Source organism: Aotus nancymaae, unplaced genomic scaffold (genome assembly GCF_030222135.1).
Source record: "Aotus nancymaae isolate 86718 unplaced genomic scaffold, 86718_ANA_hifiasm-v0.15.2.pri h1tg000020l, whole genome shotgun sequence".
In the NCBI taxonomy this organism is placed as follows: domain Eukaryota; kingdom Metazoa; phylum Chordata; class Mammalia; order Primates; family Aotidae; genus Aotus; species Aotus nancymaae.
This window is the reverse complement of record NW_026988432.1, coordinates 49761532-49781431: the sequence shown is the minus strand read 5'-3', so window position 1 is coordinate 49781431 and position 19900 is coordinate 49761532. Positions and strand designations below refer to the sequence as shown.

Sequence of the window (19900 nt, the reverse complement as noted above, 5' to 3'; positions counted from 1 at the left end):
GTATCCATAGGTCAGTGGGCAACCGATGAGGGGACCTGGAGCAAGAGACTATCCAAGTGGGTAGAGAGTAAGTAGCTAAATCAATGCGTCCATCTCCCTTTTGGGCTGTAGACCGAAATATATGGAGAGTGGACAGTTATTACGGGGTAGGAGGAGAGAGAGAGAAAGAGAAAAGAGGGGCTGGGTGCAGTGGCTTATGCCTGTAATCCCAGCACTTTGGGAGGCCAAGGTGGGTGGATCATGAGGTCAGGAATTTGAGACCAGCCTGACCAACACAGTGAAACCCTGTCGCTGCTAAACCTACAAAAATTAGCCAGGCATGGTCACATGTGCCTGTAATCCCAGCTACTTGGGAGGCTGAGGCAGGAGAATCGCTTGAACCTGGGAGGCAGAGATTGCAGTGAGCCGAGATTGTGCCACTGCACTCCAGCCTGGGCAACAGAGCAAGACTTCGCCTCAAAAAAAAAAAAGAAAGAGAAGAGAAGAGAAGGCACAAAAGCAGCAGAATAAGAGTCTGAGAGAGCATCTGAGTCAAGATAAGGTGAAGCTGGGGGCTATGACGTAAGTGACAGCCCTTTTCCAGGAAGCAGCATATACCTGCCCCAACCCTGCTCAACACCCCAGTGCCTATCAGTCCAAAGCCACTTGAGTCCTGGGAGAAGCATTTCCAAGCATGAGAGTAGTAGGGGCACTGGCAGGAATGCATTCCATTCGTCTCACGAGATTAAGCATCTGCTGGTCCCAGATCAGATTGCCCTGTGTCAGCACTTTTGAGTGACACACACGCCCCTCTGGCTTATGTCACTTGCATAGTTGACAACTCAGCTCTACTCAAGGCAGCTCCCCAAAGCCTGGTCTAACCCTCACTGGAGAGCAGGCAGCTCAGACTTTGGTGCTACCATGTGTTACCTGGGTCCTGTGTTAGGAAGAGAGATTGCCTCTGGCATCAGATCATGCCATGGGGATTCTGAGTCCATGCCAAGTGGGGTTTATTTTCAGGATTTCATTCTGAGAAAGAATGAAAAGGAAGAATATAGGACTAAACTAGCAGGAAAGCAGAAGGACAGAAGAGAAGAGAGGAGTCAGGTGGGTTGTCATATGATGATGTCAGAGTGAAAAGAGCCCTAATGAAACTAAGTGAGCATCAGATGGATATTTGCAAGATCTATGTACGCATGCATTCAGATACATTTTATCAATTTTATTTTTAAAATATTATTTCATTAACTTTAAGTTTTGAAGCTTTTGGGGGGTTTCCAAAATGGGTTACCTATCCTAAAAACAGTTGTACTTGATTCAAGATGCCAATTAAATGGGTATTGGAAGCAGCCATGGCCATAGCCTCTCCTTGTGTTCTTTGCCAGGGCAGGTATAAGCTGTGCTGATCCTGACCTTTTGGCCTGAGGATGGAAGTCTTTAGTATCCTTACAACTTCACTCCCAAGAGCTGGTGTAGAATGAGCTCTTCTGGCCATGGGAGGATCGCAGAGGGGTGCCTTCCACCTGCAGCCCAGCCTCAGTAAGTGCAACTGTGCAGTTGGCAGAGGGGAGGGAGCTGGGGGCATGCCACCCCTTTCTGTTACTTCCTGTAGGCATAGCCCAAGTCCCAGGAAGCAGAGTATACCCAGGGTGGGGGGGCTGGGGGGAGGTGAGAGGAGCTGTTTCTTCCCCCACCCATTACCTACTAGTCCAAAGCCACTTGAGCCATGGGAACAGCAATGCTAACCACAATAGCTGTAGGGACCTGGCAGGTGACTGGTGATGACATTGCAATGCTCTTTTTTTTAAAATTTTTTTTGAGATGGAGTCTCACTCTGTCACCAAGCTTGAGTGCAGTGGCACGATCTCAGCTCACTGCAACCTCCACCTCCCGGGTTCAAGCAATTCTCCTGCCTCAGCCTCCCAAGTAGCTGGGACTATAGGTGCATGCCACCACACCCAGCTAATTTTTGTATTTTTAGTAGAGACAGGGTTTCATGATGTTGGCCAGGATGGTCTTGATCTCTTGACCTCGTGATCTGCCCACCTCGGCCTCTTAAGTGTTGGAATTACAGGTGTGAGCCACCGTGCCCGACTTGTAATGCTCTTTTACATTGAGACACTGATGGACAGGAGTCTACCTAGTCCTCTCTAGAGATACAGATATCATAAAGCAGGCAAGCGTAACTCTCTAAACATTCTTCAGATGGTGTATCATCACCTCCTTCCCTCACTACAATTCTGTAATCTGTACCTTGGGAGGAACAAACACATCCTGTTGCACCTTGCCCAGAAATAATATCACAACTTATTAACTCCATCTACTCCCACACAAGGGATAACAATTGTCCATAGAAGGGATAAGGAAGTTGCGAGTGCCATACAGGGAACTTTCCTAGGGCCTTCCATCATTTTAGGCCACTATTAACTCACCTATAGCCAGTACTGTAGCAAGATGAAAGTCTATGGATTTGGGTACCATACCTCTGTAAAAAACAAGGAAAAGACTTGCACTTCTGGATTAATTTACAGACCTGTGGGAAGACCCTCTTGTCTCACCTGTGACTCAGACTGTATTTTGAGATTCCCAAATCCCTGAGCCTGCTTTGTCCTGAGCAAAGAGGGTTGTCTTTTTTCAGTTGGCAAGGAAGGTCCATTTGTTTGTCTCCACTCCTGCCAGGGCTCACTCTCCTTCTGTTACGGGAGAGCTCCTGAAGCAAGGCTGGAGGGGGAGGCTGTGTGGTAAGAGTGGGTTTAGAATGAGTATGAACTGAGGGCTTCACATGCATTATGTGCTGCACAAATTAATTGAATTTAATCCTCACTCCAGCTCTGACAGGTGGTTGAGATCATATCTTTATTAAACTTGCTCAGCGTTTTATAATGGGCAATTAATTGCTGGAGTTGGGATTAAAATCCAGTCTTGTCCAGCTCCAAAATGGTATGTTTCTCGCTACCTAACCAATCCTTGCCTCTCAGTGACATCACATCTCTAACTACAAGAATGTTTCCTTGCTATCAGATCCAAGTGAATACAATCCTTTGTACTGAGTTACCTTGAGGAAGCCAAATGTGCCTGAGTCAACTCTAGTTAGGATGAACAAGGACATCATACCACCTTTGGTTGCTTCAGTTCTCCAATTTAAAATAATATATGTTGGGTACCAAGAACTGATGCTCTACTGAACAATCACAAATATTTGGAATGATCAAAGTACTACACTCTTGCTCCTGGTCTTCAGAGCTACCTCTCTCCCATTTCCCAGGTTACTGGGCTGAACTGGATGTGGGACATGCATCTCACAACCTATGGTGGCTCACAGGGTCTTTTGCAAATTGGTCTATGCACCTGTAGATTCCTCCAGGTGTCCTCCTCATTCTGAAACAATGATGTAAGCCAGCACTGCCTGGACTTTGAGTCTCTCCTCAGGTAGCACAAACCACACAGTGATTGTGATCATCTGCTCAGCTTTGATGACAGCCTTGCGACAAAGCTTTTTATCTTCACGGCATCTTTATCTCCTCTTCTGCCTCCACACTACTGTTAGAAACACATATGCCTAGACTTTGTGGTTATGGGGTGATCATAGCTTCACTCCATCCATGTTGGTTTTTTCAAGACAATTTATTTTAAATCTTGTCATTTTCACAGCTACAAATCTGGGAGAACGAGTCAACACTTGTGGAGCTGTATGTGGGAGCTGGATCAGGGTGAAACAGGGCAAGCTGAAGGTATACTTCTACCCTGATAAACTCTCAGGAACCAGCCAACCTGGTCCCCATGGCTTTTTGTCACTGAGATGCTCACTCTATAATGCCGTCTCCATGGTGATTTATACATTGATGAAGAATATTTATTTCCTGCCACCAGTAAGAGACCACCTGAGTGTTCAGTTGCAGCAACTTCAACTCCTCAGACGCATCAGTAGCATTGTCTTCTCTGGGCCTCTCTTATAGAATTCATTTTTAGCAAAGTCAAGTTTCCATATTCTAGGTAGTAACTTCTCAGATGGATGGTCAAAAAGATGGAAGCAAAACATTTTCATGTACTGCATTTCAGTTACTTTCTCTGGGGTTCTATCACCCTTCGGGTGGTTGTCTCCACAATAACTGGTGTCATTCTACTCCATTAATCACATTCCCCTACCTTTATCCAGGGACTTTTCTCTTCAATGTCTTCTTCAAGGTATTTCTACTTGCCAGCCCTGAGCTGTTTGTTTCAGAATGAGGACACCTGGAGGAAGCTACAGGTGCATAGGCCAATTTGCAAAAGACCCTGTGAGCCACCATAGGTTGTGAGATGCATGTCCTACATCCAGTTCAGCTCAGTAACTTGGGAAATGGGAGAGAGGTAGCTCTGAAGACCAGACTTAGTACATTTGTAACCTCCATCCATGCTTGCAGCTGTCAGTTGCTCTTAAATCAGCACTTTTAACCCAATCAACCTCAATCACTGGGATAAGATACCCAGCTGAACAACTTGGAGTCACTGAATCAATCTCTTATCTGTAAGAGATAATGATGCCTACCCAATGGAGTTCTGAAAAATATGTAATGCCTGACATGTAGTGTATACTCACTAAATGTGGCTTTTAACCATAACCTTTATATTTTTGCCAAGAGTATCACCTTTCTGCAGCAACCCTGAGAACCTCGTGCTAATTGTGTCTTAGATTGCTCATTCCTATCCTATATTTAGACATTAGATTCCATTCATTTTCCCCTGGAAATATTCATTCTCATCATCAAGATTTTGCTTAAACATATTTTGTTTTCATATCCAGATTATCTCAGCTGGAAGAATTAATAAGCAACACATTAATTCAAGAAGTATTTACTGAGCACCTAATATGTGCACTATTTTCTGGTGTTGGAGCTAAGGGGCAAATGACTCTGACAAGTCTCTGTTCTCAAGGTACTTACATTCATGTGGGTGAAGATAGATAACAAGGAAAAAGTTGGACAGACAAAAAATTTAGGTGGTGCCAATATGATGAAAACACTAAAACAGAGTGATGCAATAGAGGATGTCAGAGGGAGAGTGGGAGGTTACATTAAATAGATGTCCAAGGAAGATCTCGCTGAGGAGAAGCTACTAGGGCTGAGATCTGAATGACAACAGGGGACCCAAGAGCTGGAAGCAGAGTGTTTTGAACATGGCCAATGGGTGCAAAGGCCATAGCACGTGAACGGGCCTGGCCAGGTGGAAGGACAGGGGGCAAAGCTGTTGTGGTTGCCCTGTGAGTGCAAACGGCCCAAGATGGGATGAAAGAGGAGGTCGGGACCACACCTTATAGGAATATCAGATCAGGGTCAGGGCTTTGGATGTTAGCAGGGGTGCAGTATAAGCCATAGGGAGTTTTAGACAGGTAAAGAAATAATTCACATTTTCTAAAGCGTACACTGCCAGCCAAGTGGCAAACGACTTGGGCCTGGTAAGAGTGGGAGCAGCAGGAAACCTAAGAGGCTGGAGAGAGACTGGTGGCTGGTACCAGTGGAGATGGAGCCAAAAGGAAAATACAGGATATAGTTTCAGGAAAAATTTCATACCGATTTCCTGAGGTCATTTCTGAACTTGAGCATTTTTCAGTGCTGCTACATTGTGTTTCCTGATGAATCAAGTCTAAATCACTTCAGTTTTCAAAGCACTCCGTGATCCTTCCCTGAACACTGTAGTTTTCATTGATGATTGGCTTTTTCAAACTCCCATGTGATCCATACTGTATAATTAACAAGCAAGCAAGGAATAACACACCTTCTGCTATTCTGTGCGGTGTTTCAGGTTTTAGTCTTTTCTTTCAAGATAGAAAACTCCTTCAGAATAGGGACTCTGCTGGCACTTTCTACTTCCTCCAGAGCACTTAGCACAGTTCTGTACACAGGGCACATGTGGAAATTGCTTATTGATTGATTAAAATCATACATCACTGGCATTTGTCTCTTCAGTATTTCTCTTATATGAGGAAGGGTGATTATCTGTCAATATTCATTGCATCATTGAACCAATGTGCAATGCATTAATCATCACTGAGATAACCAGATGAGGCTTTATTGTAATCTCCTTCTATTTTGCTGAGATAATTTCACTTGCTTTGGAGTTTATGAGGCCATAAGTGGCTCCCATCTGTTGATGAACATATTTCTAAGAGTCATTTAGTCTCAAGTATGGAATACTTGAGGGGAAGTTAAATTGTAACTTTTATATTAAGTGTCATCTTAGTAACAGAACCAAAATTGGAAGCATGTGTTCAATTTTGGTTTTCCATTTTCAGAGCTTTAGGTCAGGCAAAGAATTAATTCCATTTGTTTACAAAGTAGATTATGCCTAATAAAATCTCTTTCTTTTGTTTATGGTCACATTTTAATCAATCCATTGCTTTAGAAAATTAGAGAATTCTGATTGGCTAATCATTCAACATAAGTAAATTACATTATTCCACATCCACAGAACACTGGCCTAATTGCATTATCCAGTAATTGTGTGATGAAATATCCCCTTTAATACATTTTGAGTAGGGCATATACCAGTGATGAAACAGGGAGGAATCTTGTTTATTCCATCCTTGTTTGATGATCGACCACAGAATGTAACATAACACTTCTGTGTATAATAACTTTTTCCACGTTAAGGTTAATAAAGACAAGGTAGTTTTCACTGGATCCTTACTGGTACTCTGAATTTTCACTATTTGTCTGCATTTCAACAAGTGCTACTTTGTCAAATAAAGCTTAAATAAAATTGGTTTCAATTTATGCATAATAAAAGGAATGACTGGCAACTTTCTCTAGTGGGAGGTGGAAAACTCTCCAGGGTGCCTTCCTTCACTCCTGAGGTTCTGGTGAGCACCAAGGAATATTACCTCTGCAAAATGCAGACATATGCAAAAGGATACGTCTAATTTAAGGGACGTCTGTGGATAGATATTTGAGGGATCTGCCCTAGGGGATGCAGACCTCATATACAACACGGATTCCTCAGAAACGGCTTGGTATTGATGATCGCTGTTTCTTAAAATACAACTCTTTTATGTCACCGAGCAACTTTTATCCAAGATGATTACTCAAATACTTCTTTTGCATAAAGCCAGAAAGTATCAAGTTTTCATTTGAGTCCTTCATTCAAGGTCTTTATCACAAGAAGAACGAATAGCATGGGTAAAATAGTTTAAAGGTAGATAAAAAAAATACTGTATTTTAGAATGCATATTCAAAGATATTCCAAAAAAGACTGTATTTTAGAATGCATATTCAAACATGATGACAAGTAGGGTCTATGGCTCATTCTGGCCATAGCTTTAGCCTATGAAGTGAGTGAATGTCTTTCTACATGGAGGTGTTTGAGTTACTGAATACTGCACACTCTACTAATTGTGCTTTTTGCTATTAGAACTTGGCTACTGCCTTTCGTTACTATGTGTTGAGAGAAAAATCTCACATGATGATGCTAACCATTTTGCTAATAAAATATGCTAAGCTGAAACATTTCAGTTACTCAGTTCGTCTTCTGATACAGATGTTAGCAAGTAGAGAAGGATATGATTTGAAAAACTCAACAGAAAGGAGGAAAAAGATTATGAGAAAAAGATTAACTAGAAAATTATTCATGGAATGTATTTCACCAGCCTATTGGGTGTTAGCATCTTAGGTGGTGTGGTTAATGTTAATTTACATTAAGTGGTAAATTAACTATTTTTATTTTTCATAAATGCCACATTGTCAGTAGTTTCGGTATTCCACATTTTCTCACATGGGTACACCCACAATGACACTGTTATTACTAACAATCAAGAACCTGTAAGAGAGTTTTTAGAAGTAAGGTACCTTTCTAAAAAATACAAAAACAAGAGAACATTTTAGACTGAAAATAAAGGCCTCTACTTCAAAGTCTCATTTTATTTCCATGATACTTCTGCCTGGGTTCTACCAAGGAAAACTGGCAGTGGGCTGCAGATTATACCAATGTATACTTTTTCCCCCTCCCAGTTTTTAATCTCTTTTCAGGCGACAAATAGTTTTCTCTTAGACCAGATTCACCTGAGTTTTCACTTATTTAATTAAAAAAGTAATTTACTGCTCAACAGGGACCCCAGAGTAAGTGTATGCTCATCTTTATTGTTAAAACACTTTGAAAAAAGACACACCACATCATAAATACCGTATTCCAGGGTCTCAGAACAGACTGCTTTCATATTGGTGTCAGAGTTGGGGGGTTAATACGGGTGGTCATAAGTGAGATCATTTAATTAATAGAATAAATTCCAGAAAAGGTGAGAGTGTAGTATAAGGGTGAAGAGAGAGGAATTCGAATGAGATACACCTGGATTCGCATTTGAGCTCTGCCACTCACCAGCTGAGTGCCTTTGAAGAAAGATATTTAAAGCAGCCCAGAATAGAGGCTGGTTGCTCACATTGTAGATAGCATTGGATTGCCTTATTTAGTTCTGGTGTGACCATTCATGCGTGATCTTGGACAGACTAATTCGCCTCACTAAGATGACTCTTTGATTTATTCCTACTTCACAGGATCACTGTTGTGAGGTTTAAGACAAACAATTTAATGTAAAATTTAGCATAATACCTACACACATAAAGCTCATCAAGCATTGAATAATAATGCTAGCCTTACTATTATTAATGTCATGCTAAATGTGGCAGGACCTGAAAAATTTCTAAACCTGATTTCAAGCCCGAGTTTCCACCTGTGTAAAGTGGCAATTAAAATCCTGGTCCTCATAGGGTTGTTGTGACAAATACATGAGCTATGGAGCACTGCGTGATTAGCACAATTATTGATGGCAATTATCAGAAGCATTGACCGCTTGAGTGAGAATTATCTGCATATTTGATTGCGAATAGTTCTCATAGTGTTTATTCCAACCACTATTTTCTTCTTGGTGATCATGCTTTTAAAACATCTGAGGGCCGTTGTCCCAGCCTTGCTTTGTCTTGTCAATCTATACACGTTTTCATAGATACCCTTCACATTTCAACTGTCTTGGCTTCCAATGAAAGAGGCAAAGCCCAGCACTTTGACGTTTACACTTAAGTATTTTCTAGGTAGATGCCATCTGACCTTTAAAAAAGACATCTTTTATAAATTCTTCTTTGTTAACCACCATTAGTGTCACCACTTTTCGATCCTTTCAGTCTTTCTTTCAAGATTTTTAAAAAGACTCATAAATTGGATAGCTTTTCTAAAAGTGCAACTCTCTCAATTCTGAGGGCAACCTTAAGAGGGAATCAGACATGTGGGATCTTTACCAGCTCCGTTAGTGCTGAACTTGCAAAGAGAAACTATCTTGAAGTCAAAATTGTCTCCTTGAGTGCATGGCCATTTTGATAAGAATAGTGCAAGGTAATGTAATCCCACTTTAAATTTAGAAGTTCTAAAGTTCACACTACACTGAAAAGTCATCAGTGAGTGGCACTGCCATGCTTACATTAGAGGAAAGAATCAGGTGCTCAAGTCTCGAACCTGGCAAACCAATCGGCAATATGGATATGGACATAAGGGTAAAAAGATCCAGATCTCCCTGCCCTTCGATTCTTTCATTCCCTGACTGTATGACCATTATTCATAATGAGCATGTGCAATCTTGGTTTGTTCCTTCTGTTTTTAATTTAGATCCTTACCTGGGAAGGGAAGGAATGATACCTTGTTTCTGCCTGATAAGAATCAATGACACAGCAGGTTTGAACATTCCTGTGTATACGGAGTAGACTGTCTAAATTTAGCAGCCCCTCTAGCTACTAGAATAAGAATTTAGTGATCTGAAGAATTTACATTCTGCCAGTAATTGACTGAGTTGTTATGATATGCAAGGCCCAACATTGGACACAGAAAGGAACCAAACATGATCTCTTCCCTTTAGGGCGATATTGTGTAGTCTCAAAAACCATGCTGGGATATAAATGATTAGAATATAGGGTAGAAAATGTAAAATTCTATAGCAAAAGGGCAGAGAAAATAAAATGGGGTCACAGAAGAGAGTGAGATTATTCTTAGCTGTGTGATAAAAGAAAGCTTGATGGAAAAGGTACTATCTGAGTTAGGACTTATATGAACAAATTTTGTACATGCAGAGAAGTGGATTAGTATGTGATGAAACAGTTTTATAAAGAACCAATAATTTTATATAAAGGAATAGAATGGGAAATAAGACTAGGAAGGCGGGGAGAATCCTCTCCAAAGGAGTACAAGATCCCAAGATTCCAAGCCTTTGTATTTCATACTCAAAGGTTAGAAATATTATGTATGGCTTTCCATCAGAATCCCATAATGAGTTTTTGAAATTGCAAATGTCTGAGCAGGATTCTTCCCAACATTTGTGGGGCCTAGAACAAGAGCATGAATGGAGGCCCACATACTGTATGTCAATCTATTTCAAAGTTTTAAAGGAAGCTACACCCAAGACCCGGTCCTTGTTCCTGTCCAAGGGACTGCTCTGGGACTAGGAGGCTTTAGGAGCCCTGCTGTCCCTCCAGGCCATCCTGCACTAGAGGCCTGATTGGTTGCTTGGACCTTCAGGGGGAGGACAGAATGGACTCTGGACTTAGCCTGGGGACTTGTGGGCAAGACCTGTGTCCCATCAAGGATGGGAAATGACTCTGTCCTGGTCTTCTAGTTAATGAGGAGAACAGGTTCTCCTACCTCATGTCTTACTTTTCTAATTCCAGATTACCAGGAGGTTCTAAGCACCAGCTGAAACTATGCTCACCCACTCCACACCCGCTCCCCAAGCAGAGGGGAAGGTGGAAGTATGGTTACCTGGGAACACAGTCTGACTATATATCCTCCCACTTCAGGGGCTATTGGGTGGCTATCTAGAAACTAAAGCATCCCCTCTTTCTTTGATTTCACAGGGCCCACACAGCCCGATCTCTCTCAATAAGGGAATTTCACTCGTTTATTGGCCTATCCCCTTTGCCCAGATAACCCAGTTCAGCTGCTATGTTCCTCTCCATATTTTGTGTACTCTCAATTGCTCATGAAACTTTAAAACATGAGGCTGAGAAAGAAAACTATGTCTTTACACGGCTGTGCTTGTGGTCCTTGGAGACTCCTAAAGCCTGTGACCTTTCTTGGTCTGGTCTGAGGGTTGTGCTGTGTCTGAACCCAAGTCTAGAACTACTGACCCAGAATGCCTTGAGGTTGGGGTTGGAGATGGGGTCTTGGATACATGCTAACAAGTTTCAGGGGTGACTGTAATGCCCAGGCAGGGTTAAAATCACTACTAACAATGGGGCAGGTTTTTCTGCTTAGTGCTTATTTTTCAGCAAGATGATATTTTACAAAGCAAACTGGAGCAGAATGGAAGATGAACAGAAAGGTGGTAAGGCTAACACGAGAGCCTAGGGAAATCACTGAGCAAATGAAATGAGAGCCTGGATGAAACAGGGGCCATGGGTGGAGGTGAGGAGCTGGCTGGGAGAGGTCCACAGGAGATTCCATCAGAAGTGCCCAGTGCTCAGAGGGAGAGATGGAGTTGAGGATGACTCCGAGGCTTCCAGCTTGTTATGGGTCAAATTATGTCCCCCAGACAGATATGCTGAAGTCCTAACTCCTAGTACCTAAGAATACAACCTTATTTGATAATAAGGTCTTTGCAACTGCAATTAAGTTAAGAGGAGGTCATTGTGGGAAGGCCCTAAGCCAAGATGGCTGGGATCCTTATAAGAAGGGGAGGGACACATAGCGAGGGCAGCCATGTGTCCACAGGGGCAGAGAGTGGAGTGGTGCGACTGTAAGCCAAGGAATGTCAAGGGTTACTGGCAAGCAACCTTTTTAGAAGCTAAAAAGAGCAAACAAGAATCCTCCCCTACAGGTTTCAGAGACAGCATGGCCCTGCTGATACCCTATTTTGGATATGAGACAATGTATTTCCATTGTTTTAAGGCACCTGTTCGTGGTACTTTCTTATGGCAGCCCTACGGACCGAATACAGCGCTTGCCCTGGTGTTGCCTCTCTCTGCACTGGGTCGTCAGTGAGGGCAAGCGTTTCTCATATATAGCACCTGTCTATGAATGTTCTCCACAACATAGACATCCTCTGCACCAGAAACAGAGCCCCATATTTGGTGTCCCTCTCTGTCATCTAGCTGCACAAACACAAGGTATTAATTCACTGTGGGTTTCAATTATATGCTATATAAAAAGGCATAAACATAAAAGATTTCAATTGTCTTTTATATAGTAAGGCAGTTTCTAAAATTTAAATTAAGATTTTTACATTCAGTTTTTCCATTCTTGTGCTGACCATGTTTTAATTTGATTTTGAAAGCATTTTTGGTAATAAAGTATTATCTTTCATCTAGCATTGTAAAAATTATTCAGGAAACCTACAGAAGATTTCATCTCTACAAGTAACATTTTTCAGATAGGAAATTATTGCAGCATTGAACTGCCAAAGAGACAGCTGAAAAAAAAAATGGGTCATGCATTCATCCTATTCTAGAACAGAGGCTGCCAAGCAGTTCACTGCTCATTTTTGTCCTCTTCTCGTAAACAAGCTGCGTTAACAAGTTACTTTTAAAAAGCATACTAATTTCCCCAGTGAATTGCACAGGAAAGAATCCAGCGTTCCCTCCAGAGGACTCAAATAGTTGTTTGTTCTCAGAGCTCAGGTGTGGTAAAATAGCCGTGGGCTAAACGCACAGGCTGGATATTGGCCAGCAGGCTAGAGCTTCCCCTCCACTCCGGTTCTGATTTCTCACATTGGTGCGCAACTTATCGCCTGCCTGATGTGGGGGAGGGGGAGTAGGAATAAAGACTTGATTTTCAATTTCAATTTAATTACACAATCTATAGTGCCTAGTGGGAAGGATTTAGGGGCAAGATTAACGCTCAGTGGTGCTCCATTTTGCCTTTCAAGAGCCAAATTATTTTGGTGGCATAGTGACTTTATTTCTTGACTTTTTGCTAGAGTTTATATAAATTAGAGGTATAAGATATCTTTTTGAATTGTATTGCCAGTGTATCATTCTTGAGAGTGGGAAGAACTTCTCTACTTGGGAGAGGAATGAATAGAAATTTCATTGTAGGATTAGAAATACAAGCTAGTAGACAATGATTGAATGAGACGACGATCTGTTCTGAGAATGACTATATAATTAAAATATTAAGACCTTTCCCTCTTTAGTTAAAATCGAAAGAATTTCACTCTCTTATTGAGACTGAAAACCATTACAATTTTATCTGACATCAGATCAATATTTAAGATGAATAAATATTTGGTGTTCTAGTTTGGTGTCTACATATTTTGTTAGTTTTGCTAAATGTAAAAAGAAGGAAAAACAGGAAATGAAAATCTACCAATCAGAAGTGACCTTAGTATAGTTTTTGACCATCTGCTTTAGGTTGTTAAGTTAGTAAGGGAAACAGGTAGGTTGTTAAGGAAAACAGTTATCTTTATAAGGAAAAGTGTTCCCATATGATTTAAATAAATACAAATGGCAGCAGTAAACTTTACTGGCTAACTGTTGCTCAGCCTCGTGAAACCACTTGAGTACATACAAATAATAGAAAATGCAATGATAAAGAAACTAAGTTCAAAAGGCAAATAAACTATTTGAAATGGCCAACCGATTTTGCTATTTCACAATGATGGCATTTTCAAGTATTAAGAGAGTTGCTACTACAAGTCAACATGTACAATGGTATTCAAAAGCAAAACGGCACCTGATTAATTTTTGGCTACTGAATTTGCAGAATAGTATATTAGCCAAATGGGATCACTATTTTGAAATCTTGATGAGTTACAGGGCATCTGGCACGGATTAGGTAAAGGCAGAACTTTATTGGGATGGATTGACAATGGGAACTAGAATTCTAATTCCTTCTGGAGTACATTTAGAAGGTTGAAAAATGCACCTTTGACTGGTATAAATGTAGATTTACCACCCTTCTCTTTCATAAGGGTGAGTTGCAATTTATGCCAGAGAAAGGAAAAAAGAAAGAAAGATACAGAAATTTGTATCTATGGGTGAAAGCATATTTCCCCACAGGTCAATGTCTGCATTCTCTGAGTCTAGTGGCACAGGCAGGGTGTGGAGAAATTGTAGCTAAATAAGCTGGCCTGGGGAGAAAGTAGGCAGGGTGGGGCAAGATATGCTTTTATGGAAGGCCCTCCTTGGTTTGCTTGTGTGGCTGCAGGTCTCAAGCTCCTAAAGCAGTTCTATAGAAGGACAATACCTACCTAGAAATACAAAATTAGATCACTAAGAAGATGGGATAAGAAAACCATGAAGCAGACAGGAAGAGGCTGGCCAACTGTGAGTAGAAACAAAAGACCAGAATGAAAGGTCAACTTGTGGTATATAAGGGGCCAGTTCTTAGCTGTTTGGGAGGCAGTGACTTCTAGCTTATTAAACGAAAACCTGAGAAAATTATGGACAATCACCTTAGTTAAGGGAAAAGTAGATGGAAGTATCTATTTGCTGCCATGAGAGTATCAATGCAGAGGTCACAATATGATCAGAGAGATACTTGCAAGTTAGAACGGGCAGAGTCTCATTAGTCTACTGTTTCCCATTTGTGTAGGATGTGGCAGGGAAGGACTGGGCTTGGGAGGAGAAAAGAAAGTGCATGATCATCTACATATGACCAAATATGTTTTTTTCTCAGAACCAATAACATATATATTGCTCATAACTAACAACTAACATTACCCCTGCCTTTTTTACATTTACACGTTTAATTATTAACATTTGAAAAAATATTCTATATTAGAGTTTATGAGAAGTGAGAGAATACCTGGTTGGTGATATGTTCCTGGATTTTTTCTGTACTCACTGAAAGAGAAAGCAAAGAGAATTTTTATATTAAAGCATGAAAATGAATAAAATGCGTACTGATCCTGCTCTGTTTACAGTAAATACTTCCAAAGCAGTCATGGACTCCCTGAGCAAGGATTTCTATCACAATGTGGATGTTTACAACCACTTCAATAATTGGGGAAAAAAAGTCAAACCCTAAATGAATTGTGTTAGGCAAAAATATCAGAAAATAGAATAGAAATCCAATAAGGGTGATACCAGCTGAATGTATTAATCTTTCACAGAGAAATGATGAAGAGATGAAAAGGACCGAAGAAAAATTTGAACAACAGCCAGTCAAAACCAAGTTTTCCAAACAATGACAACCTATTGAAGTATAATACTAATACTGAGCTCAGGGAACCTTGAGAACTAGACAAGGAGATCTGACGTGGCAGATGGCAGAAGTGCTACTTTAAAGAACATTTCTTATATGGGGAGTGATAAAGGCATTAATATACTTGGCTGTTTATGGTATTGCCAGAGATTGAAGTACAACCCAACAGTTCCATAAATTGTATCTTGATAAGTATGAGAAACAGAGTAATGAATGTTTTTTATTTTTGAGTAGTGTTCTATGTATGACAGGTAACCAAGGGACATAAAAAACAAGGATTCTAATATAATGAACCTCAGTCATTGTGAAAATAGCCTGAAAGTAATCAATGTCATGTATGTCTTAAATAAAGGAAAATAAAATCCTTAGTAGTAATAAACAAAAACAAACCATGAGAAAAGAAAAGAAAGAAGACATTTTGTGGCATCACAGTTATTATGTGTTTGTGAACACCTCAGTGTGTTATAAATATGTTATTAAATGTGTTCCTTTTAAAAAACAAGCTTTAAGTTTAATTGAAATAACTATTGAGTCAATGTAGTTGTAAGAAACAATGCAGAGAGATTTCTTGTGCTTTTTACCCAGTCTCCCTAATGGTAACATCTTGAAAAACTATAGTACAATATTTCAACCAGGATGTTAATATTGATACAGTCGAAGTAAAGAGTATTTTTCCTTACCACAAGTATCTCCCCTTTTGTCCACTATAGCTACATCATTTCCCCTCCATGTCCTCCTTAAACCCTGGCAACCACTAGGTTGTTTTCCATTTCTGTCATTTTGTCATTTCAAGAATGTTATACAAATGAATCATAAAGCATACAGCCTTTAAGGACTAGCCTTTTTTCACTTGGTATACTTCTCTGGAGATTCATCCAGGTTGCTGTGTGTGTCAGCGTGGTTGGTTTCTTTTCATTTTTGGGTAGTATTCTACGGTATGGATGTGCCGAAGTTTGTTTAGCCATTTACTCAAGGAAGGATATCTTGGTAGTTTCTAAGTTTTGATTATTATGAATAAAGTTGCTATAAACATTTGTGTACCGGTTTTTATGTGAACATAAATCTTCATTTCTCTGGAATAAATGTCCAGAAGTGAAATTGCTGGGTTATAGAATAGTTGCAGGTTTAATTGTTTAAGAAACTGCCAAACTGTTTTCAAAAAAAGAAGTCCCAAGTGAAACTTATTGGTCAGTTAGTCAACCAATAATAAGTATACTTAAAAATTTTGTTAAGCATTCAGTACCAAGCTAGGAGTCATATGAGATACAGGAGAAGTGTAAGGAGCACAGGGGAAATTGAATGGTGATGCTCAGATGTGGGCTATTTGATGGTGTCATTGTCAGGAAATGCCTGTTGCCCAGGGCCAGTCTCAGACTCTCCAGATAATAAGAACCAATTTTCTTCATTTTTAAAAGGGCAATGCTCAATCAGATACTCTTGATATGTTTTAGATTCCTTTTGTCAGTTTATATGCAAAATGTTTAAAGAAGACACAACATGGTTTGTGGGAAAAGCTTGGCCTTTTAAATTACAGATCACTGGTGTTTAAATGTGGGCTCCCTAAAGAAGTGACATTTGAGTCAAAGCCTGAAAGATGATAAAGGAGTTAAGTTGACCGAGAAAAGGGGGAGGAACATTAGGAGGAAGAACATGTGCAAGGGCCATGGGATAGGAGGGAGCATGGTGGGTCCCAGGATAGAAAGGAGGCCAGCATGGCAGGCATGGAGAGGTGAGCAGGGCATAGTGTGGGGAGCTGCACTGGCAGGCAGGAAACACTGCAAGGAGGTCAGATAGACGTGGGCCATTTTTGATCCTCTTAAATGCAGTGGGAAATCAGCCATTAAGGGGATTCAGGCTAGTGCATGGGTAGTGGCATTAGAATAGCATGCACAGATTTGCATTTCTAAAAGACCACTCAACCCTGGTTGGTAACTGAAACACCGACTCCTGGGGTGTCAGGGGTGGTGGCAGCACGACAAAACCTTAGTTTTGTTTCCTTTGGGACCAAGGGAAATCTGCAGAAATTGAAGAGACAAATCAGGGTAAAACAATAAAATATTCATACCCTAATAATGCAGCAACCTACTGAAATTTAGAAAATGGAGTAAAGGACAGCCTGGTATTTAATGACAGCTCTGACAATTACTAGGCATTTGAACTGGGGCTAGTTACTTTAATGCTCTGGCTTGTTTGCCTATCTATAACAAAGGGTTAACAATATCTATTTCTTCCCAGATTTGTGAGAATTGAATGAAATAAGAATGAATTTTGCAGGTAAAGGATAAGAGAGGGGCACTCCAGGTAGTTGGGGCAGGACGAATAAAGAAATCTCAGGCCGGGCGCGGTGGCTCAAGCCTGTAATCCCAGCACTTTGGGAGGCCGAGGCGGGTGGATCACGAGGTCAAGAGATCAAGACCATCTTGGTCAACATGGTGAAACCCCGTCTCTACTAATACAAAAAAATTAGCTGGGCATGGTGGCGCATGCCTGTAATCCCAGCTACTCAGGAGGCTGAGGCAGGAGAATTGCCTGAAGCCAGGAGGCGGAGGTTGCGGTGAGCCGAGATCGCGCCATTGCGCTCCACCCTGGGTAACAAGAGCGAAACTCCGTCTCAAAAACAAAAACAAAAACAAAAACAAAAAGAAATCTCAGAGGCAGGCAAGAGTAGGGTGTGTGTGGGTGAATCACGAGAAAGTCTGAGTGGCTTATGTAACACATGCATATACTTTAGCAGGTTGGGAAACAAGAGGGAAGGAGCCCAGCCTTGGGAGGGTGTGACTTGGGGTGAGACTGGAGGCTTTGTGGGCAGAAGGAGGCCAGCAAAGGTCTTTCAGATGCGGATGAGGTGGCCAAAGCAGTTCTGGAGAAAGATGAGTTGAGTGGTGGTGTGGAGATGGATTGCCGGGGTAAGAGAGGTGGGTGGCGAAGAGAGCAATGAGCATGTGCAGTGTCCAGGCAGGAGTGGTGAGGGCTTGAGCCCAGGCAGCTTCAGGTTTCTAGTAGGGAATCTGGCAGATGATAGCATTATCAAAGATAAAATGAGAACACAGCAAGACTTCATCTCTGAATTTAAAAAAAGAAAGTTAGCTGGGTATGGTTGCATGTGCCTGTAGTCCTAGCTACTTGAGAGACTGAGGTGGGAGGACTGCTTGAGCCCTCAAGTTCAAGACCGGCCTTGGGAACATAGTGAGACCCTGTCTGAAAAAAAAAGATACAATGAGAGAAGGAAAAAAAAAGTAAGAGGAAGTTAAGTTAATAAGCGAGGCTTGAGCCTGTAATAAAGATGAAGACATCTGTAGGTTACAGAAGCTGACATGACAATTATGGTAGATCAAATAATGGCCCCCAACATGTCCACATCCTAATCAACCTGTGAATACGATACCGTTCATAACAAAGGGACTTTGCAGGTGTGATTTAGTTAAGGATGTGGGAATGGGAAGCTTATCTGGACACATCCAGCGTAATCATAAAAGTCCCAATAATAAAGGGGCAGAAGAGTTTACCACAAAGAGAAGGCAAGGTGGCAGTAGCAGCAGGTGTTGGAGTGATGCCATTGCTGAAGGGGCTGTGAGCCAAGGACAGTGGGCAACCTCTGGAAACTGGAAAAGAGAAGACATGGCTATCTCCCAGAGCCCTGCAAAGGAATGCAGCCTTGCCCTTGTCCTGATTTTAGTCTGGTGAGGCCCATCTGAACTCTGACCTCCAGAATTGTAAGATGCTCAAATTTGTGTTGTTTTAAGCCACAAAGTTTTTGGTGATTTGTTACAGCAGTTAAAGGAAATGAATTCAAACAAGTTCTCTTTCTCAGCGGTTCCTCAAAGGACAGGGAGGAGAAAGCACACTGCTGCTGAGTAACTGCTGTGTCCTGGGTCTGTGCGACACGCCTCACAGACATTATGTCCTTGGAACAACCCTGAAAAGTAGAGATTATTCCTCCTATTTTTTTTTTTTTTTTCGAGACAGAGTCTTGCTCTGTCACCAGGCTGGAATGCAGTGGCGTGATCTCAGCTCACTGCAACCTTCGCCTCCCAAGTTCAAGCAATTATCCTGCCTCAGCCTCTCGAGTAGCTGGGATTACAGACATGCCCCACCACACCCAGCTAATTTTTGTATTTTTAGTAGAGACAGGGTTTTGCTATGTTGGCCAGGATGGTCTTGATCTCTTGACCTCGTGATCCGCCCACCTCGGCCTCCCAAAATGCTGGGATTACAGGCGTGAGCCACCGCGCCCAGCCCCTCCTATGTTTTTCAAGATCATGTGACCAGGGCTCAAATACATGCAGAAACTTGTCCAAATTTTCATAGTCTATGGGTGAAAGGATGGCCAGCATTTGAAGGAACAATGTAGCTATTCTTAAGGCATAGAAAAGCTAACCTTTATTATATGAAAAAGACACAGGAACATGCAGGTTTATAGCAGCACAATGCGCAATTGCAACCGACCTAAATGCCCATTAACCAATGAGTGGATAAAGAAAACGTGTTTTTTATATATATATATATGGACACACACACACATACACATACATATACACCGTGGAATACTACTCAGCCATAAAATGGAATGAAATAATGGCATTTGCAACAACTTGGATGGAGCTAGAGGTCATTATACTGTGAAGTAACTGAGGAATGGAAAACCAACTATCACATGTTCTCATTTATAAGTGGGAGCTAAGCTATGAGGACACAAAGGCATAAGAATGAGATAATGGACTTTGGGGACTCAGGGGGAAGGATTGAAGGGGGGTGAGGGATAACAGTACAT

At 41.3% G+C, this 19900-nt stretch overlaps 1 protein-coding gene across 6 annotated transcripts in view; it reads right to left on the bottom strand.

The window, feature by feature from the left end:
• Nucleotides 1-19900, bottom strand: part of CHST9 (carbohydrate sulfotransferase 9) — a 294555-nt gene that overhangs the window by 23771 nt on the left and 250884 nt on the right. For 4 of the 6 annotated variants that reach the window (XM_021670007.2, XM_021670006.2, XM_012447297.2 and 1 more), the window contains one exon: nt 14731-14768. The exons of 1 other annotated variant lie outside the window; for it this stretch is intronic. In XM_021670007.2, coding sequence (XP_021525682.2) covers nt 14731-14768 — 38 coding nt within the window. Of the gene's footprint in view, nt 1-14730; nt 14769-19900 lie in introns of those variants that run through there. One more of the 6 variants, XM_064379318.1, reaches the window with a different exon arrangement.